At 52.0% G+C, this 22,065-nt stretch overlaps 1 protein-coding gene across 1 annotated transcript in view; it reads right to left on the bottom strand.

Moving 5' to 3' along the window:
* Positions 1-22,065, bottom strand: part of PAX7 (paired box 7) — a 112,163-nt gene that overhangs the window by 30,887 nt on the left and 59,211 nt on the right. Inside the window, exons 6-7 of the mRNA XM_041419591.1 lie at positions 11,267-11,432; positions 10,310-10,503 (exon numbers count right to left, since the gene is read on the bottom strand). Of these exons, the coding sequence (XP_041275525.1) occupies positions 10,310-10,503; positions 11,267-11,432 (360 nt within the window). The remainder of the gene's footprint in view (positions 1-10,309; positions 10,504-11,266; positions 11,433-22,065) is intronic.

A 22,065-nucleotide genomic window follows, 5' to 3' on the forward strand; every position in this document is an offset into this window, starting at 1 on the left:
TGATCCTCAACCCCCGGGGTTTGTGATCCCCAACCCCCGGAGGCAGGGGCGGCTCTGGGCAGCAGAGGCCCCGCAGCACCCAGAGGTGTCCCCGCACATCCAGCGCCACGCAAGGGGGGACCCCGGCGGGGAACGGACCCCACACCCGGGAGTGTGGGGGGCCTTTCCTGCGGCTCCTGGATCTCCTCCCTCTGCACTTCCCGGGGCACGCAGCGGCTCCTGCACGGCCCTGGCACCCCGAAATGTCCGATCCCACCCTGCAGAGCCATTCCCTGGCACCCCGAAGTGCCCGATCCCACCCTGCAGAGCCATTCCCTGGCACCCCGAACTGTCCAAGCCCACAGCACAGAGCCATTCCCCAGCACCTTAAACTGTCTGAGCAATGTGCCTGCCCAGCCCTGGCACCCCAAAATGTCCGAGCCCATAGCACAGAGCCACTCCCCGGCACCCCAAACTCTCCGAGCCCAGCCTGCAGAGCCATTCCCGGCTCCTGCTCCCCCTCTGGGGTTGTGGGAGGGTCGCTCCGGACGCTCTGGAAGCTGATGCGCCCCCAAACTCCCCCACCTCACAGCAAAGCTCAGCCCAGCGTCTTTTTGGGATTCCTCTCATCCCATAAATCTCTCCTGAGGCTCTGGGACTGCATGGACTGATCCTCCTGAGCAGCTCCCGGGGATGCTCCAGGGGTGGACACAGCCCCCAAAGTCCTGCAGCCTCTCCAACAGTGATCCCAGCTGGGACGGGAGAGAGTTTCTCTCTTCCTTAGCGCACACGGATGGGAAGTAAAGGGGAACCCAACCCCACCGAGTGCGGCCCCCTCACACACCCCCGGCAGAGCTGTGCCCGCGGAGGGGACTCACGGCCCCCTGTCCCTCCTCCCCGGGCCGAGCTGGGACCGGCTGGAATCCCGCCAGGAGAGCCCCGGGCCCGCCTGCGCTGCCCATCCCTGCTCCTCTGGAATTCACCCCGCCAGCCCGGCGAGGGGCAAACAGCTCGGGGCAGCTCGGGGCTGGACCCGGCCCGCGGCAGAACGCGCCGCTGTGGGTTTTTCCTGCCCGGGAAGGCTCTCCCCAGGCGGGGCACAGCTGGAGCACAGCTGGATCGAGCAGGCACAGCCGGAATGCGCACCCCGGGAATGCGGCGCGTGCCCCCGCCTCCCAATCCCAATTATTTACTCCTTTCATTGCATTCCTCGCTTTTAAGCGTCCCCTCTGCCTCGCTGCCCCCACTCCGGGGCTGCCCTTCCCCCGATCCCGGCTCCCTGGGACATCGCGGCACGGAGGTGGCCGGGAACGCCAATTAACGCTGCGGCGTTAATTGCTGCTGGCTCCTCTTCCCCCCGTGCCCTGCCCGAGCTGCCTCAGTAACCAGCGCTCGGACCCTCCCGGAGCGGGGAACAGCCAGGAGCCGGAGCAGGGGAGGTAAAGGAATTCAGGAATTCCCGTTCCACCCTGCTCCGGCTGGCTCTGCCGGGGGATGGAGATTTGAAGATTTTGGGGAACAGATTTCTGTGTCTCAGCCCTTAAATTCGACATCTGGGGGTTTTCAGGCACTTCCACTCGTCCCTGCTCTTCTCCTTCCTGCTGCTATCGCTCCTGATCTCCTCCTCAGGTTTCTCCCCACTTTTTTTCCTGCTATTTCTTCCCTTTTCCTCCCCAATGTGTCCTGCTGCTCCCTGAGCTTGCAGTGCCCCGGGGCCCGATCCTGGGCCCACCAAAGGCAGCGCCAAATTCCCATGGGATTCCAGCCTCGGGAATCGACCGTTTCTTCCCAAATCCTTCCGTGTTCCCAACATTTTCCTGTCTCAGTAACACACGCAGGGAACAACTTGTGGAGTGGGAATCCCAAATCCTTCCATCTTCCTATCAGTAACACACGCAGGGAACAACCTCCGGAGTGGGAGTCCCAAATCTTTCCGTGTTCCCAATATTTTCCTGTCTCAGAGGGAGCAGCCTCGGGAGTGGGAATCACACAGGAATTCGGGTTAAGCGAATAAAATCCTGCCTTTTTTGCTCCCGATGGGTTTCCAGCGGGATCTTAGCGCCCCAGCCGATCTGAGGAACCCCACGGAACCTCGGGATGGAGAGCGGAGAGGCCCCTGGGCTATGAATCCCCCCTTCCCACCCTCCTCGGAGCCGGAGGCACCGGGAATCAGGAAAATAAGGACGGATCTGTTTTCACACGGGAAGAATGTTCCCTTCTCCCCCGTTCCCGGTGCCGGCAGCAGAGGCGTCAAACTGACAAGAGCAGATGGGCTTTGTTCGGTGAAATATATCCCCAAAAATGCCAGAAACTTTAGTGGGAAACCGGGCATGTGCAGGTTAAAAGTTTAGGAGACGAAGCCGAGGGGGAGCCGCTTTTCCCAGAGGAGCCCGGAGATGCCGGGTGCCTTTCCCGAGCCCCGGCCGGAGAAGGAGGCGGATTTAGCAGGAATCCCGCTCCGAGGGCTGCGGAGGGGAGGAAGGAGCGCGGTGGGAGGGATGCGGGGATGCTCACCAAGGGCACGGCGGAGGGATCAGGATGCTCTGGAGGAACGGGAATGCCGGGGATGCGGAGGAGGGAAGGAGAGAGGGAGAAGGAGAGAGGGAAAGGGAAGCCCCCGGCGTGGGGGGTGTTAAGGGATGAGGGAGAACACGGCCCTACACCCGGCTAAGCCGGGAAATGAATCCTGATCCGGCCAAAACCGAGCCTGGAAAATTCGAGCGGGAGAAGGGTCTCCTTTCAGGGAAACGGGGAATCCTTAATGCTTCCTCCCTCAGCAACTGTAATGCCAGGATGTTCCCAATCTGCTTTGAGGGATGGAAAGATTAAGAATAATAAAAAAATTGCAATAAAATATGTGTGAACGAGGGGGTAATTGTGGACAAATGCAGCATTCAAATTCATTTTTCAGCTCTTTTACACACCATTTCAATCTTATTTTCTGCTTGTTAATGAGATCTTGTTGGTTGGGGTGGGCACGGCTGCCCAGTATCGCTCGGGTAATTGCACATAATTTTCTCTCTACCAGTGATTTGCATCAGATTTTTTTTTTCCTAATTCTTTGCTATTTAAACCCCCTCCTCCTTTTCCCCCTTCCCCAAATCCCCCCCCCCCACACCAAATCTCATCCTCTCCTCCCCTTCTTTCTTCCCCTCCCCTTTCTCCTGGCCCAGCAAGACTCATTTTGAATGCTTATTACAGGCACAGTGTCTCCGACAAAAAAAAAAAAGAAAAAAAAAAGAAAAAAAAAAAAAAAGGCACCAGACGGAGAAAGGGATTGGTGGCACTGAGGGAAGAGAGACACAGCAGCCTCTCCAGACCAGGAGAGATCCCTGGAAGTCAGGGAAGGAATACCCAGAGGATTCCTGGAAATCAGGGAAGGAATTCCCAGAGCCAGGAGGGATCCAAACCTGGGACTGGGAATCCCAAGCTCCAGACACTGGGAATGAATTCAGGGAGCACAAATCCAAAGTCACTGCAAGCCCTGAGAAAATGACAGCCACAACTCCGAGGAGTGACCAAGTTTCTCTTGGCTCTTTGTGCTTCTGGAATTGTCTCAAGCCCTGCAGATCCCGCAGGGCTGTTCCTGAGCTCTCAGGAATGACAAGGTCTGGAATTCCTGCCTTTTAACCCTGTTCTGAGCTGTTCCCCAGCCTCACCTGCCCCAAGCTGAGCTTTTTTGGCTCTGGAAAAGCCCTTGGAGACCCCGAGATGCTTCAGGGAACAGGCACACGGATTTAGGGCTGGGACTGGATCTCAAAGAGCAGCAGGAACTGTAGGAGGTGAAACAGCGCAACAAACCCTCTAAAACAAACCCTCCAAAACAAACCCTCTAAAACAAACCCTCCCAAACAAACCCTCTAAAACAAACCCTCCAGAACAAACCCTCAAAACAAGCCCTCCAGAACAAACCCTCCCAAACAAACCCTCCAGAACAAACCCTCCAGAACAAACCCTCTAAAACAAATCATCCAAAACAAACCCTCCAAAACAAACCCTCCCAAACAAACCCTCTAAAACAAATAATCCAAAACAAACCCTCCAAAGCAAACCCTCCAAAACAAATCATCCAAAACAAACCCTTCAGAACAAACCCTCTAAAACAAACCCTGCAAAACAAATCCTCAAAAAAAAACCCCTAAAAACAAACACCCCAAAACAAACCTGCAACAAACTCTCCAAAACAAACCTTCTAAAACAAATGCTCTAAAACAACCCCCTCGAAACAAACCCTCCAAAACAAACCGTTTGACAAAGCCCCCAAAACAAACCCTCCAGACAAACCCTGCAACAAACCCTCCAAAAACCCAGAGACCTTGAAAAGGCAGAAGAGATGTGGCAGAGGAGGCTGGGGGTGAAAAGCAGCAGAAAATACAGAAAAATCTGAATTCTTTGCTGTTTGAGGGGATCACCCAGCATCAGCCAAAGTGGTTCCACGTTGGTCCTCTAATACTCAGTTTAATTCCCTTATTTTGCCCCTCAGCACCCAGTGCAGCACACACAGCTCCTGACGGGCTGGCATCTGGAATTGTCTCAAGCCCTGCAGATCCCGCAGGGCTGTTCCTGAGCTCTCAGGAATGACAAGGTCTGGAATTCCTGCCTTTTAACCCTGTTCTGAGCTGTTCCCCAGCCTCACCTGCCCCAAGCTGAGCTTTTTTGGCTCTGGAAAAGCCCTTGGAGACCCCGAGATGCTTCAGGGAACAGGCACACGGATTTAGGGCTGGGACTGGATCTCAAAGAGCAGCAGGAACTGTAGGAGGTGAAACAGCGCAACAAACCCTCCCAAACAAACCCTCCAAAACAAACCCTCCAAAACAAACCCTCCAGAACAAACCCTCTAAAACAAACCCTCCAAAACAAACCCTCTAAAACAAACCCTCCAGAACAAACCCTCCAGAACAAACCCTCTAAAACAAATCATCCAAAACAAACCCTCCAAAACAAACCCTCCCAAACAAACCCTCTAAAACAAATAATCCAAAACAAACCCTCCAAAGCAAACCCTCCAAAACAAATCATCCAAAACAAACCCTGCAGAACAAACCCTCTAAAACAAACCCTGCAAAACAAATCCTCAAAAAAAAACCCCTAAAAACAAACACCCCAAAACAAACCTGCAACAAACTCTCCAAAACAAACCTTCTAAAACAAATGCTCTAAAACAACCCCCTCGAAACAAACCCTCCAAAACAAACCGTTTGACAAAGCCCCCAAAACAAACCCTCCAGACAAACCCTGCAACAAACCCTCCAAAAACCCAGAGACCTTGAAAAGGCAGAAGAGATGTGGCAGAGGAGGCTGGGGGTGAAAAGCAGCAGAAAATACAGAAAAATCTGAATTCTTTGCTGTTTGAGGGGATCACCCAGCATCAGCCAAAGTGGTTCCACGTTGGTCCTCTAATACTCAGTTTAATTCCCTTATTTTGCCCCTCAGCACCCAGTGCAGCACACACAGCTCCTGACGGGCTGGCAGAGCCTGACCCAGACAGAACTGGACTTAAAACTGAGTTTAAGGCCAGGCTGGATGGGGTTTGGAGCACCCTGGCCTCGTGGAAGGGGGTTGGGATAAGCAGAGCCTTAAGATGCTTCCCAAACCAAATTAGTGGGATGATTCTAAGATTTATCAGGATTTGTTTAAGATTTATCAGGAGTTTGTTCCAGACCTTATCCCAGCTCAGGCAGGGACAATTCTAGGCCAGGCATGGCCTAAGTTAAGCTGGGTCTGAGCTCCAGCTGGTTCAGGGTTTGTTTTTCTGCCAGGGTGAGGCCAGGCCTGGCTTGGGGTGTCTGGGGGTCTGGCCTGGAGCTCAGTGGGGATTCCCAAAGAGCTGGGAATGATTCCTCTGGGATGGAAATTTGGGAATATTTGTGGGGTGTTTATGGGATCCCAGACAGGCAGGGGACAGCTCTGGGCCAGCCCAGCTGGGCTGGGAACAGCACAATCCCTGCTCCATCCCAATCCCTGCTCCATCCCAATCCCTGCTCCGTCCCAATCCCTGCTCCATCCCAATCTCTGCTCCGTCCCAATCCCTGTTCCATCCCAGTCCCTGCTCCATCCCAATCCCTGCTCTGTCCCAATCCCTGCTCCATCCTTGTCCCTGCTCCATCCCTGTCCCTGCTCCATCCCCAATCCCTGCTCCATCCCAGTCCCTGCTCCATCCCAGTCCCTGCTCCATCCCAATCCCTGCCCATCCCCAATCCCTGCTCCATCCCAGTCCCTGCTCCATCCCAGTCCCTGCTCCATCCCCAACCCTCCTCCACCCCAATCCCTGCCTGGGTCTCCCTGGGGTCTTTCCCCAAGTTCCTGGAAGGGGCAGGACCTGAGCCCCCACTCTGTGTCCTGCTTTAATCCTTTGGGATTCTCTGCTGGTCACAGCCTGGGAAGGGGCAATTCCCTCCCAGAGTTTGGGATTTGGGATGGGGACGGTGCTGAGCACAGCCTGCTGGGTCGGGGGTCACCGAGTCCTGTCCATCCCATCCTCACTCAAAGGAATTTTTATTTCCCTCCTCATCTCTGCTCTGCCACTGGGGAGGGTCCCAGAGGGAACTGGGAGGGGGCAGAGCTGGGACAGGTGACCTGAGCTGGGACAAAGGGATTTCCACACCCTGGGATGTCCCCATTCCCTGGGTACAAACTGGGACAGTTCCTGGAAAGGGGCCGGGAAGGCGGGGTCTGGCATTGGCGAACAACTCCAGTGAGCAGCACTTGGTTTTCAATTATTATTATTATTATTATTATTATTATTATTATTATTATTATTATTATTATTATATTTTATTATTATTACTGCTATTACTATTATTATTACAATTATAATTATAATTATTTAATGACTATAAATAAATATATCGATATAATAATAAAATATAATGAATATAATAAATGAATGTATTAATATATTATTATGTTTATATAATAAATAAATATAAAATATAATAATAAAATAAAAGTAATAAATACAAATAATACATTAATATATTTATATATTACTGTAATTATTATAATTATCATTGTATTTTACTTCATTCTCAATTATTGAACCTCCTTATCTCAACACACAAAATTTTTTACTTTTTTTTTTTTTTTAACTGTTTTTTACCTTTTTTTTTCCCATTCCAGGGCTGGAAGTGAGAAATGGGGACTGGACAAGGAGCTGGGTCAGGCTTAATTTCCAGCTGGGCTTAACCCCCCACCGGCTCAGCCCAGCCGAGCTGGTGTTTTTGGGTGAAGTGTCACAAAATCCATCGCTGCAGGATGAAGTCATGAGAGCCAAAATTCCCAGCCAAGCTCTGGGATGGAGGCAGAACAGCCTGGGAAAGCCGGGGGGCTCCAGCAGCTGAGCTGGGCTTTGTGCGGCTGATAAACCGGGACTAAACAAATCCCGCGTGAGGCTTGGGCAGAGCTCCCGCAGGATCTGCCCCGGAGAGGGAGCACGGCCGGGGGATGGACCCACAGTGACACCCCAAATCCCCGTTTGGGACTGGGAGCAATGTGGTGGCCATCCCAAATCCCCGTTTGGGACTGGGAGCAATGTGGTGGCCATCCCAAATCCCCGTTTGGGAATGGGAACAATGTGGTGGCAATCCCAAATCCCCGTTTGGGAATGGGGACACTGCAGCTGCCATCCCAAATCCCCGTTTTCTGTTTGGGAATGAGAATGCCACAGTTGCCACACAAAAAGTCTCCACTTTCTGTTTGGGAATGGGGACACTGCAGTGGCCATCCCAAATCTCTGTTTTCTGTTTGGGAATGGGAATGCCACAGTGGCCACACAAAATTCCCATTTGGGAATGGGAAAACCGCGGTGGCCATCCCAAATCCCCATTTTCTCTCTGGGAATGGGAATGCAGCAGTAGCCACACCAAATGCAAACCCTCATTTTCTGTTTGGGAATACTGCAGTGGCCACTCCAAATCCCTATTTTCTGTTTGGAAATGGGAACACCGTGCTTCTCCTCCTGGACTCCAGCTGCCAGCACAGCCCGTGGATTCCAGCTGAGACACCCAATCCCGGGGTAACTGGATAGGGAGCAAAAGCTGGGAGCTCCCGGGCCCCTCTCCTTGTCTGAAGTGCCAAGAAATCCCCTCCTGCTGCTGCTGCAGCCACGGGGGAAACGAGAAACCCGGCCAGAGACAAATCACCCTCACCCTCAGCTCCCAGAGTGGTTTTTCCAACATCCTGAACCCCCTCTTTCCACCCTCCTGAACCCCCTCTTTCCCACCTGCTGAACCACACCTGTCCCCTCTCCTGAACCCCCTCTCTCCCTTCTTCTGAACCCTTTTTCTCCTCTCCTGAACCCCCTTTCCCCCCTCCTGAACCTCTCTTTCTTTCCCCCCTCCTGAACCCCCTCTTTCCCTCTGGCTGATCCTTCCCCCTGCAGAGAGGAACCTCGGGCAGCTGGGAGGGTGGAATTTTGCTGGGATTTCCCTGGAATGCCGCTGCAGAGCCGGACTGTGCTCAGCTCAACTCATAAATTACACAGAGCACCTCATAAAGAGACCTTCCAAAACTTCCCTAAAAGAGGACAAATCAATGAGTTCTTCATCCTGCTGGGAGCATTTCTCATCTCCCTCCACTAGGAACAGCAGAGGGCTTGGAAAGGCAGGAATTTTTTGATCAGGGAATGTAAAGCAGTCGGGAAATAACCTGGGTTAGGCTCTCAGCACACAAAGGGAACAGACGAATTTCCACACCGATATCTTGGCCCTCACATGATTAAAAGCCTCGAGAAAATGGGAATCTCCCCTTCCTGGGGGTGCAAAGCTCTCTTTTCTTCAGGCCTGACAGATAAAGGATCCTCTCTTTCCCACACAAAGGACTTATGGGCTCAGGGATATCTGTCCCCAGCCTGAGCCTGGGGGCAGGGGAATTTGGGATTGGGATAAGCAGAGGAAAAGCCACGGTCTGGTCCTTTCAATGAGCCCCTGATTCTGCAGGACTGGGCAGGAGAGGATGAAGGGAAATGGAAATTGCAGGATGGCCTTCTCTGCGCCTGGGGCTCATCCCAGGCATCTCATCCCCGCCTTATTCCGTGGGGATAAATTGCACTTGGGATCATCTGAGTTAATCCCGGGCCCTGGCCCAGCTAACCCAGGCCTGCCTTTCAATCCCAGGCTGTATCCTCTGAGCCTGAGCCCAGTGCTCTCAGAAATCCCTTGTCAGAGGGATATCTGCCTCTTCCCCCACAAATGTCCCTGTTTGGAGCAATATCCAGCCCCATGCCAGGCACATTTCAATATTTTCCCATTTTGCCTTGTGCCAATCACATTTCAGTGTTTTCCCATCTAGCCCCATGCCAGTCAATATTTTAATATTTTCACATCCAGCCCCGTGCCAGTTACATTTCAATATTTTCCCATTCTGCCTTGTGCCAATCACATTTCAGTATTTTCTCATCCAGCCCTGTGCCAGTCACATTTTAACATGGTTTTCCCACTCACAGCCAAAAGTGTGGGGTTTGAACCATTCCAGAGAAGCTGCAAAGTTTCCCTCTTTCCACTGACACTCCGTGTTTGTTTTCACACCCAGCCTGCTGGACCTTAACCTCCACACCCCCTGGTGTCCCTGTTTGTTGGACTCCTCTCCAAACCCCTGCAGCTTTTCCATTCCAGGTGCCCACCTCGTTTCTCCTCCTCATTCCAGATTATTTTGGTTTCCCATCCTAAATGAACTGATTCCTTTGAAACAACTGCTGCCCTTCACTTGACTCCATATCCCATGAGTGACCGAGAGTGGAAAAATCGGGATTTGGTGTCCCTCAGGATAAGGACAAGTCCTGGCTGCTCATTTTCAGTTCCCCTTGATAACAAAGGTGAGCTTGGAGACTCCTTTCCTCCTCCACAGCTCACCCATGCCTCGTGCAGGATCAGCAGGATTGTCTGCACAAGTTTCCCCAAATCAAGCCCCAAATCTCCATCTCTGAGCTCAGCCAGACCTGGAGGAGCTCCAGGCTGTGCCTAAATCGGCCACCCAGGATGAGCTGGAGTCCACCCTCAGGTGTGCTGTCCTTGGGGTCACACCGAGCACCAGAGGCACCCCCCCTGCTCTAGGGTGGTTGTGGGGGTGCTCCAGGTGTTTGGGATCCCGTCACCCCAGCCTGGCTGTGGGAATGACCAGCGCTGGGCTCACGACAGAGCTGCTGCTCATTAACAAACCAACAAAATGCTCTCCCCACAGCAATTCCTGAGCACAACAACAACAACCACACCAACAACAACCCCAGCCACACCAACCCCAACAGCCACCATCGCTCCGCGGCGCCGGCTCGCCGCGACGTCCCGGAGTCGTCCGCGCTCGTGGAACGCGAAGAAGGCTGGAAACGGGCACCTACCTGCGGGGACAGGCCGTTGCTGACGGGGTTCATGTGGTTGGCGGGGGCTGTGGCGTTCATGAAGCTCTCGGAGTAGCTGGAGAAGCTGTGCCGGGCGCCGTAGGCTGAGCCGGAGTCGGCGGCGGCGGCCAGCCCGCCCTGGTGCATGGTGGAGGGTGGCAGCGGCTGCGGCCGGTGCACGGTGCTGCCGCCGTCTGCGGGGACACAGGGACACCAACGGGCTGGGATCCCCCCGGAAACCCCGGGAGACTCTGCGAGATCCTGGGAAACCCCAGGAGACCCCCGGGAGACCCTGGGAGACCCAAGAATGGCAGCTTGGCCATCCTGGGACCCAGCAGCTCCATGCTTGGCAGAAGTCTGGGTTTTGACTTTGTTTCCCCCCCCAAAAAAAGCCATGAATTCCTTGGGAAAGGCCAAAGGCAGCTGGAATAAACAATACCCCTTCCACTGGAATATTCCTGCTGCTGAACCCCGGAACAGAGATTTACCCAGAATGAGGTAAAACCCACACAATCTGGGTAAATAATAAATAATAAATTGGGTAAGTCCCCAATTTACAAGGTAACTAATAAACAGTAATTAACAATATTCCTTCTGGTGGAATATTCCCACTGCTGAACCCTGGAATGGAGATTTACTCAGAATGAGGGGTCACCCACAAACCCCCCAATTTACTGGGATGTGCTCCATGTCCAAAACTCCAGCCATGGGACACTGGGACACAGCCAAAGGGACGTGGGATAGAGGGGAAAACAGAGGAATTTCTATTGGCTTGAGGAAAAACCCTGATTTTCCCAACTAAACAAAACCCACAAGAGGCTCCCAAGTGTCCCAGGATGTCACAGACCAGAGCGGCCCAAGGAGAGAATCGCGGGGTGGTTCGGAAAGGACCCCAAAGCCCCCAAACACCGCCCAGCCCGGCACAGGGGAGGTGGGGAAGGGCAGCAGGGGGCTCACCTTGGGAGATGGTGGTGCTGGGGTAGGAGGAGTCGGGCAGCTGGTACGGGGGCAGCGCCGGCATTCCCGTGGGCGGGAAGCCCCCCGGCAGCAGGTGGTTGAAGGCCGCCAGCTGGTTGGCTCCCGCCTGCTTGCGCCAGCGCGCCCGCCGGTTGCTGAACCACACCTGGGGGACAGAGAACACCCTGTGGGCGACACCTGAGCAATGCCTGTCACACCTGGGGGACAGGAAACACCCTGTGGGTGACACCTGAGCAATGCCTGTCACACCTGGGGGACAGGAAACACCCTGTGGGTGACACCTGAGCAATGCCCACCACACCTGGAGGGGACAAGAAAATCCCCACAGGTGACACCTGAGCTCTGCCTGTCACACCTGGGGGACAGGAAAGGCCCCACGGGTCACACCTGCCTGTCACACCTGCTGGCAGCACCTTGTGGCCAAAGCCAAAGCCAGGCTCGAGCTGCTCCTGGACCATGGTAGGTCCTTCACCCCCAGTGTGTGGAGGTGAATCCCCACCACCCCTCCTCACTTCCCTCTCCCTGCTGGCCCCAAAGCCCTGGTCCCATCCCTCCCAGGATTTTGGGCGGATGCTGCTCCCAGCCAGGGGATGGACAGGGGTTCACAGAATGACCAGGTTGGAAGAAACCTCCAAGATCATGGAGTCCAACCCAGCTCCAACCACTCCACTCAACCCTGGCACCCAGTGCCACATCCAGGCTTTGTTAAACACACCCAGGGTGGGGACTCCACCACCTCCCCGGGCAGAACATTCCAGAACTTAATCACCCTTTCTGTAAAAAACTTTTTCCTGATATCCACCCTATATTTCCCTTGGTGCAGCTTGAGACTGTGTCCTGTGGTTCTGTCGGTGCTGCCTGGAGAAAGAGATCAACATCACCTGAGCACAGGCACCTTTCAGGAGCTGTGCAGAGTGATGAGGGCACCCCTGAGTCTCCTTTTCTCCAGACTGAGCACCCCCAGCTCCCTCAGGCGCTCCTCACAGGGCTTGTGTTCCCAGCCCCTCTCCAGCCTCGTTGCCTCCTCTGGACGCGCTCAAGCTCTCAAGGTCCTTCCCAAACTGAGGGCCCATACCCATGATGAGGTTTGTGTGTTCCCAAAAGTCCATCCCCGGGAGATGCCCCGCTGCCACCTGGCTGTCCCTGTTATCTGCGAGGCTGGGAATTCTGCCGGAGGATTAAGCGCCATAATAGCGGCACTGTTAGGAAGGATAAATAGCCAGATTAGCATCGTGCTCGCGGTGTTAGACAAGCTCGAGAGATAGACCCGCCCCGCAGGGAGTTCGGGGCTCGGCCCCTCCCAGAGCCCTGCTGAGCCTTGCCCCGCCTGCAATGATGCCTCAGGTTTAGATTTTATATTTTTCAGGTTCTGTTCTGCTTTAGTGTGTGAGTCTGGGCTTTATTTTACGGATGGGAAGTAAGGACACCGGGCAAACAAACCCCCGGAGCAGTCAGGATCAGCATGGCTTAAAGCAGTGCTCTTGTAAAGCTGAGTCACAGCACAGCTCTGCTCCCTCGCAAGTTGGGAGAGCAGCCACCAGCTCCCAGGAAAGAGATGGAGACTCCTCGGGATAACAGCCCTTAAAAGCTTCTCCAGGTTTTCCAGCCTCAGTGTTCATGGAATTGCACCAAGCTCGGTGCTGGCACGAGCCCCAGACCACTTTGCTCTGATGCCTCAGGTTTAGATTTTCTATTTTTCGGATTCTGTGCTGATATCTCAAGTTTAGCTTTTCTGTTTTTCACATTCTCTGCTGATATCTCAGGTTTGGATTTTCTATTTTCACATTCTGTGCTGCTCTAGTGTGTGGGTCTGGGCTTCACATCAGGGAATGGTGAGCTCTCTGCACAGAGCAGGGAGACAAAACAATTCCTGCTCCAGCTGGGACCAAGGACAAATGATCCAAATCTCAGGCCCAGGAGCACAAACAACGTGGGCTGAAGAGAGAAAAACAGGATGGGAAAGAGAGAAAAAGAGGATGGGACTTCATGGGCTAAAGCTGGAACTGGACAATTAACTCCAATATGCAAATGGAGCAGAACTGATACAAGTTTGAGACCCCATGACCGGTCATGCATTTTGGGACCAGTTTAGTTCATCTTGGGTTCATTTTGGGACCATTTTAGTTCATCTTGGGTTCATTTTGTGCCGTTTTGGTTCACCTTGGGTTCATTTTGGGGCCATTTTGGTTCATTTTGGGTGCAGCCCTGGCTGGGCTCTTGTGCTGCCCAAGGTGGATCCACTGAGGAGATCCTTTCCATAAATCCCTACTTCATTTTTTAGCTCTGTCCAGTCTCTTTTCTAGCTCAGCCTTCACAAAGCATCAGTAAGAGCTCTGCAGCCAGCCCAGAATGTGCTGCAGCCTCTGCATTAAAATAAACCCAGCCTAAATGCCGGGGCAAAGCTGGGCTCAGCTCTGCTACTTCATGGGCAAGTCTCCAGAGGATGTTTTGTAATTCCTGCTGCTCAACCCCAGAACAGAGATTTACCCAGGATTTGGGGTCACCCACACAACCCCCAATTTATGGGATGTGCTCCTAAGGGTATGGCAACCCTGGTATGTTTTATTGGGGGAAATCTCCTTGCTGTAGGGTAAAAAGGGCTGCCCAAGTGTATTATCAGGAGCAATCCCATTTCTGCAGGGTAAAAAGGGTTTCCCAAGAGTTTCACTGGGGAAAATCTCTCTGCAGAGCAAAAAGGGCTGCCCAAATGTTTTATCGGGAGCAATCCCATTTCTGCAGGGCAAAAATGGTTTCCCAAGTGTTTTATCGGTGGAAATCTCTTTTCTGCAGGGTAAAAAGAGCTGCCCAAGCTGTCTCGTGGGCTGGGTTTGCTCCATTTCACCACAGAGGGCTCTCAGGCTTGTTCTGTTTGGGGTTCACGAGGATAAGCTTTCAGGCCAGATGAGAATGCAGCTGCTGGGCTTTGGGAGGCCTCAAGAGCTCCAAAACACGATTGAATTTCACAGCAATGGGAAAAAACTGAGCAAAAATCAGGAGTGGGGGACCCCCCCCCTTCCATCAGGTTCCCAAGCTGCCCAGCCTCAGAGCAGGAGCTGTGCTTACAAAAGGGCTCCCACACCTTGGAGGCCAACCTCAAACTCCCTTCTCCAAATCCTGCTGAAAAACCCCAAACTCTCTTCCCCAAATCCTGCAGAACCAACTCCAAACTCCTTTCCCAAATCCTACTGAAAAAATCCCAAACTCCCTTCCCAGACACTGCAGAACCAACCCCAAACTCCCTTCTCCAAATCCTGCAGAACCAACCCCAAACTCTTTCCCCAAATCCCACAGAGCCAACCTTAAATTCTTTCCCCAAATCCTGCAGAACCAACCCCAAACTCTTTCCCCAAATCCTGCAGAGCCAACCTTAAATTCTTTCCCCAAATCCTGCAGAGACAACCCCAAACTCCCTTCCCAGACACCACAGAACCGTGGTCCCACAAACCCCATCAGGATCCCAATCTCAAAGTGAGCACATTTCTATCGAGTTCCCTATACAGGATTTCCCATTCTTGGGCATTGTTCTGACAGGAAAAGACAATTTTCACTCAGGGAGTTCTGCCTCCCCTTTGTGTCTGCTGGGAAGGGTCCCACGAGGGTTCCTCTCAGGTTTAGGGTTCCCTGGATCTGTTCCCCATTTCTGGGGTGCTGTGGGCTTGCTCTGGGGTTCCCTGGATCTGTTCCCCATTTCTGGGGTGCTGTGGGCTTGCTCTGGGGTTCTCTGGATCTGTTCCCCATTTCTGGGGTGCTCTGGGCTTGCTCTGGGGTTTCTCTGGGGTTCCTGGATCTGTTCCCTGTTCCTGGGGCTGCTCCGGGGTTCCCTGGATCTGTTCCCCATTTCTGGGCTTGCTCTGGGGTTCCCTGTGAGGTTGTTCTTGGGTGCTCTGGGGTTCCCTTGATCTGTTCCCTGTTCCTGGGGTGCTCTGGGGTCCATTTGACCAAACCCTATTTGTGGGTTTGCTCTGGGGTTCCTGGATCTGTTCCCCATTCCTGGGCTGCTCTGGGGTTCCCTGTGGGGTTGCTCTGGGGTTCCTGGATCTGTTCCCCATGTCTGGGGTTCCCAGTGGGGTTGCTCTGGGGTTCCTGGATCTGTTCCCCATTCCTGGGCTGCTCTGGGGTTCCCTGTGGGGTTGCTCTGGGGTTCCCGGACCTGTTCCCCATTCCTGGGTTTGCTCTGGGGTCCGTTTGAGCAAACCCCGCTCCCGGGCCCGCGGTGCCTCAGGCAGGCCCAGGCCCGGCCAGGCCCCGTTTCCTGCCGGTTTTCACACCGCAAACACCAGAAAGCCCCGGCTCCCTTCACGGTGTCAGCGAGCTCTGGGAGGCTTGTGGGGCCCTGGCAGCTCCTTGGCACCCAGCCCTGCTTGCCCAGAGCCCTCAGCAGGGTGACAGAAATGGGTCACTCACATCTCCTGAGCTCCGAGGCACCGGGGCCAGCGGGGCCGCGGCTCCTGGCACCCAAATGCCCCAAATCTGGGACAGGGCTGAGGGAGAGCCCTGAATGGACCCTGAGCACTTTGCATTCATCCAGCCCTGTCCACGGAAGGTTCTGGAAGCGGGGAGCAGCAGAAAGGAATAAAGAAATAACCTGAATAACCTTTTGTGCGCCCTGGTCATGCAAAGAGGATCCCCCGGCCCTTTTCTCGTCCTGCACGAGTGCAAATTCCAGTTTGGAATTGGGGCTGTGGGCTGCTCTGCTCCTGTCCCTTCCACTCCCACAGCTTGGGGATTTCTGGTGCTTAGGGAGAGAAATAAACCTTGTCTTTGCAGAGGAAAAAGAGAGAAAGAAATCTTGTCTTTGCAGAGGAAAAAGAGAGAAAGGAACCTTCTTGAAAAGGAAAACAGAGGAATCAACCTCCTTGCAGATGAAGAGAGGGAAATAAACCATGTCTTTACAAAGAAAAAGGAGAGACATAAATCTTCTCCTTGCAGAGGAAAAGAAGAGAAAGAAATTTTGTCTTTGCAGAGAAAAAGGAGAGATGTAAACCTTGTCTTTGTAGAGGAAAAGGAGAGAAATCTCTTTGCAGAGGAAGAGGAGAGGAATAAACCTTTCTTTGCAGAGGAAAAAGAGAGAAAGAAATGTTCTCTTTGCAGAGAAAAAAAGAGGAATAAACCTTGTCTTTGCACAGGAAAAGGAGAGAAAGAAACCTCTTTGCAGAGGAAGAGAGAGAAATAAACCTCTTTGAAGAGGAAAAGGAGAGAAAGAAACCTCCTTGAAGAAGACAAGAGAGGAATAAACCTTGTCTTTGCAAAGAAAAAGGAGAGACATAAACCTTCTCCTTGCAGAGGAAAATGAGATAAAGAAATCTTGCAGAGGAGGAGAGAAATCTTCTCTTTGCAGAGGAAAAGGAAAGGAATAAACCTTTCTTTGCAGAGGAAAGGGCTGGGCCTGGAAGAGCTGCTACCCCACAAAGATCAAGATCCCAGTGCAGACATCAAAGTCCAACACCTGAAGAAAAAACATGGCCAAAATCCAAAGCCAGGCACAGAAAGAGGAAGAGGAAGGGAACTCAGGAATGCCAAAGCCACCCAGCAGTTCCTGACCTCCCCAAGGGAGGGAAAGTTATTTTTCTTTTCCCAGCCAAGAGCCAGAGGCTGCAAATCCACCTGGGATGAGGTGGAAGAAGATGTGGAGTGAGATGTTCTACGGTGGGACAGGAGGACTTGGCTGCCCTGGGGTCTGACTTGTGTGCTCAAAACACAGCTCAGAACTGATTTGTGCTGTTTCACGCCCCGTGTGAGGGGATTTTTGTCTCATTTACACTTTAAATCTGTTCAGGATTAAAATCCACCTGTGTGAGAGCGGCACCTCCCATCCCGCTTCCCCCACCCTGCGTAATTCCTTTGTTTTATCAGAGATAAAAGGATCCTCGGGATCCTTTTACAGCCAGGTAGAGCCACCCTGGGGATGAGCCTTTTTGGTCTGCAGTGTTGGAGAAGAAAGGGAAGATAAACTCCAAGGGAGAGGATTATCAGCCAGGAAATCCAGTTCCTAATTACTGTCCTCCTGTGACTCCAGGAAAACTGTTGCTTTTGGGATTGAAATCAACCAATTTGAGCCCTTACACAGGTTAAACTGAGGATAAAACCCTTATTTTTCACATTTTGGGCCATTTCCACACTCAGCCAGCTGAGATTGAGGCTCTTTCACTCCGGAAGGTGCCGGAGCCAGCGCGAGACCTTGGCGTTTGTTGGAGCCAAACAAACGAGAAATGATAACCCTAAAAAATCCACCTGCCCCAAAAGAGGTTCCCAGGAGTTTAAAGCAGCTTTTCCCACCGAGCCTGGCTGGAGGCTGCAGCCCCACGAGTATGTGCCATTTGTTAATAAATTATTTAAATATATTACTATATTCTATATTATTATATTCTATATTATTCTATGTTATAAATATATTCTTATGTTATTTATTGTTAATAAATATGTTTCTATTATTATACATTAATCTATATTATAAATATTTAGTTATGTTATTTATTGTCAACAAATTAATTTTTCATTTTTTCATTTTTTCATTTCATGCCCCAAACAGGTCCATTCTGCCCCTCATTTCTAACCCCAAGAAAAAGCAGAGCCTCTGCAGCTAATGACGTTTGCAATTCCTCCCCTTCCCCCAGCTCAAAGGTGGCTGGGGCCTTTTATGCTCATAAATCATTTTATTGGTGGTTGAAATCCCGAGGCTGGAGCAGCTCGCTGTAATGCGAGGTGCACTTCAAAGGGAACCTGCCTTCAGTTCCCGCCTGCTCGGGGTTTATCAGCCCCGAAAGATTCCCTGCCATGGGATCCTGTTACACCATGGCGAGCCTGGCGTGGAGCCTGGCCCGCTCCAGCTGCCACGGAGGAGGGAGAGGAGGGAGAGGAGGGAGAGGAGGAAGGTTGGGAGCTGCTGGGGAGGTTTCTCTGAGCTTACAGAGGGGTTCCCACACCTTGGGGGCCAACCCCAAACTCCCTTCCCCAGATGCTGCAGAACCAAACCCAAAATCTCTTCCCATATCCTTCTGAAAAAACACCAAAATCCCTTCCCCAACTGCTGCGGAACGAACCCCAAACTCCCTTCCCCAGACACTGCAGAACCAGTCCCAAACTCCCTTCCCCAAATCCCGCAGAGCCAACCCCAAACTCCCCTCCGAGACACTGCAGAACCAACCCAGAATTTGGGGCCAGCCCTTGGGGAAAGGGCTGGGGGAAGAATCAGCAGCAGGAAAATCAGCAGCTGCTGGTTCGAGAGAAGCTGTACCTGCTGCCTTTGGGGTTTTCCCCATGGATCAGTTCCCAAATAATGCCTTAAATAAAGAAATGTGTCCTAGAAACCACCTGGCATTGCTGAGAGGGAGCAGAGAGGGGATGGAAAAAGCTGGGATGGAGATACCCAAGGAGTCCTTGTGCCACTGCACCTTGCTCAGCCACACTCTTGAATATCTTGAATATCCTGGGTATCCTGAATATCCTGAATATCCCTCAGGCCTCCCATTCCTGTATCTTAAGTTGGAAGTGGGGCTGTGTATTCTATTCCAATCTGTGGGGCAGTTATCCTCTGTTCATTGGGCAGTTTTCTTTATCTCTCCCACAACCAATCCTCCCTCCAGGAGATCTCTTCTGTCCATGGCCACTGAGTGTCCCTGCATGGCTGATCAAATTCCACCATCCCATTGGGAGATCCTCTGCCCAGGGGAGGAGCCAAGCATTCCTACCTGGATAGAATCTGAGATTTTGGGACACCAGGGCAGCCTTTCCTCACTGGATTCCCAAAGGAGCAGCTTTCTTCTCCTCTGCATTCCCAGAGGAAGACCAGGCCCATCTCCAGCAGCCCTGGACCTTCAGAGGAAAACTCCAGCCTTGTCCAGGATCCCTGCTCCACCAGTACCACAGCTGGCACTGCAGGAGGGCTGAGCCACCATGGGATGGGACTGCTGCCACCACCCTGAGCCACAGGGTGTCAGGTTGTATTCTGACTCTGGCAGGGTTGTTTTGTATTACTGCATTGGTTTTTTATTTTTGTTGTTGTTGTTGTTTGTTTGTTTTAAAATTTTTCTTCCCTAGTAAGAACTGTTACTCCTGCTCCTGTATCTTTGCCTGAGAGCCCCTTAATTTCCAAGTTATAATAATTCAGAGGGAGGGGGTTTACATTTTCCATTTCAGGGGAGGCTCCTGCCTTCCTTAGCACACACCTGTCTTTTCAAACTGAGACACCCTGCTGGAGCAGCTGCCTGCCAGAATGGGGCTGGAGCGAATTATCCCAGCTCTGGGTCAGCTCCCACAATTTGTCAGACAAGGAGAGGAAAGGAAGGTCAAAAAGAGCCTCCTGTGAGAGGGGAAAAAAAACCCCTGTTGTGCTCCTGCTCAGCCTAATCAGGACTTGATGTGGGAGAAAGATGGATGGGGTGGATGAGGAAATAAATGGAAACAGGGCTGGGAAAGCCAAGGGGCTGCAGCACCTGTTTGTGCTCAGGGGCTGCAGGAACCAGGTGGGAAAGGCTCTTTTATGGCCTCAGCACACCCAGAATGTTCCACGGGGTCAGCTGAGGGCTCTTCCCAGCTGGGAAAGGGGATTCTGCTCTGTCAGGGCCTCAACACACCCCAAATACTCCAAAAGGTCAGCTGAGGGCCTTTCCCATCTGGGGAAAGGGGATTCAGGGCCTCAAAACACCCCAAATACTTCACAGGGTGGGCTGAGGGCTCTTCACAGCTGGAGAAAGGGGACTTTGCCTCAGGACACCCCAAATATTCCACAGGGTTGGCTGAGAACCCTTCCCAGTTGGAGAAAGGAGATTCTGCCAGGTCAGGACCTCAGCACACCCCAAATATTCCACTGGGGTGGCTGAGGGCCCTTCCCAGCTGGAAAAAGGAGACTCTGCTGGGTCAGAATACCCCAAATATTCCTTGGGGGATTTCAAGGGGATTTTGCGAGTTCAGGGCCTCTCCTGAGACACAGCAGTGCATTGTCCTATCAAAAACCTGGAATTCAGGGGGTGCAGAGGAGTTTTAGGGAGGAACTGGAGCTGGGGAGAGCCCTGGGATATTCCCTGCTCCATCCTTGCAGGTGGGAATCTCCTAAATCCACACCACACCATGTCTGCTGGTTGTGACACCAGGGACATGGGAGCATCACAGAGGCCACCGAGAGAATTCCTGACAGAACAGGGAAAAAAATCCCAGCAGGACACACTGATTTGGGGCCCATTTGGAGTTTTTTTCCTGCTGTCCCTGCTCTGGTTCAGTGCTGAGCCTCTTCCTCTGGTGAGTGATGTGGTGGAGATAAATATGAAATATTCCATTTTAAACCAGGTTAGTGGAGCAGAACAAATGGCTCCTCACAAATGAGATTATCCAGGGAATTCAGCCTGAATTTCTGCTGGCACATCCCTGTTCCTGGAGGTGGCAGCTGTTTGTAGGATTTCAGTGAACAGGTGAGTGGGGGATTTTTGGGAAACCGCCTGGCTTTGGTTAAACAAGTCCTTGTAAGCAGGGAAATATTTCACTGGGACATTGGTTCCTCTAGGGCTGCAATGTTCACTAAAAATATCCTCAAGGGAATGGGATAGAGTGGAGTGGGATAGAGGGGGAATGGGATAGGGGGGAATGGGATAACAGGGAATGGGATAGAGGGGGAATGGGATAGGGGGAATGGGATAATGGGGAAATGTGATAGAGGGAATGGGATAGAGGGAATGGGATAGAGGAGGAAGGGGATAGGGAGAACTGGGATAGAGGGAAAGGGATAACAGGGAATGGGATAGGGAGGAATGGGATAGAGGGAATGGGATAACAGGGAATGGGATAACAGGGAATGGGATAACAGGGAATGGGATAACAGGGAATGGGATAACAGGGAATGGGATAACAGGGAATGGGATAACAGGGAATGGGATAGAGGGAATGGGATAATGGGGAAATGGGATAACAGGGAATGGGATAATGGGGAAATGGGATAGAGGTTCCACTTCTACATGAGACTTCCTAAAGCCAGGCTGAAGCTCCCAGCTCCAAGCCCTGCCCTGCCCAGTGCCGCAGCTTTACCCCTCAGCACAGAATCAATAATATTTATAAATAAAATAATATTCCCATGGAACAAAGCAGCTTTTGGCCACTGTTTGCAATCAGTGTTTTCCAGCTCCACATTTTACAAGTTCTGTTTGCCAGGGGTGATTTCAGCTGGCAAAGGAAATGCTGCTAAAATAAAATATTAACTTTATATAAATTATTAGAATGTATATTAAATAGAAATAAAATGTTAACTTTATATAAATTATTATAATTTATATAAAATATAACCCAAATATAATCATTATATAAATTATTATCATTTATATTAAATGTAAATCAGATATAAACTTTAAACCCATCCCTGTGTTTTGCTTCCCTGATTATCCCTGCCTAACCCCGGGTCTGAGCTGGCACTCGGGGCAGGTGACAAGCACCAGGAAGGGCTGGGTGCTGTGTGAAAGCTGCAATATTTTATAAATATTTTATAAATATTTTTCTCCTGGCAGCCAAACCTCAACACTTTAAGAGCTGTTCTGGAACATTTCGGGGCCAGCTTGGATGCTGGCACCCCTGGGAGCTGCAGGAGGTGTCAGGGGCAGATTTCTGCTGCTCCTGGCTCAGCCAGGCCGGGTTTAGCAACACCTCCAGCCCTGCCACTGAGATCTCCTCTGCCAAGAAAAGCTCTGGGGAAAAGCTGCAGTGGCTCGAGGATTAAAACCTGGCCCAGCAAAGCCTGCTCCTGATTGTGGGAAACATTCCCAGCGCTGAGCCCATGAACCAAACCTGTCCCTGGGGAG

Source organism: Onychostruthus taczanowskii, unplaced genomic scaffold (assembly GCF_017590055.1).
Source record: "Onychostruthus taczanowskii isolate IOZ18803 unplaced genomic scaffold, ASM1759005v1 scaffold61, whole genome shotgun sequence".
Classification (NCBI taxonomy): Eukaryota; Metazoa; Chordata; class Aves; order Passeriformes; family Passeridae; genus Onychostruthus; species Onychostruthus taczanowskii.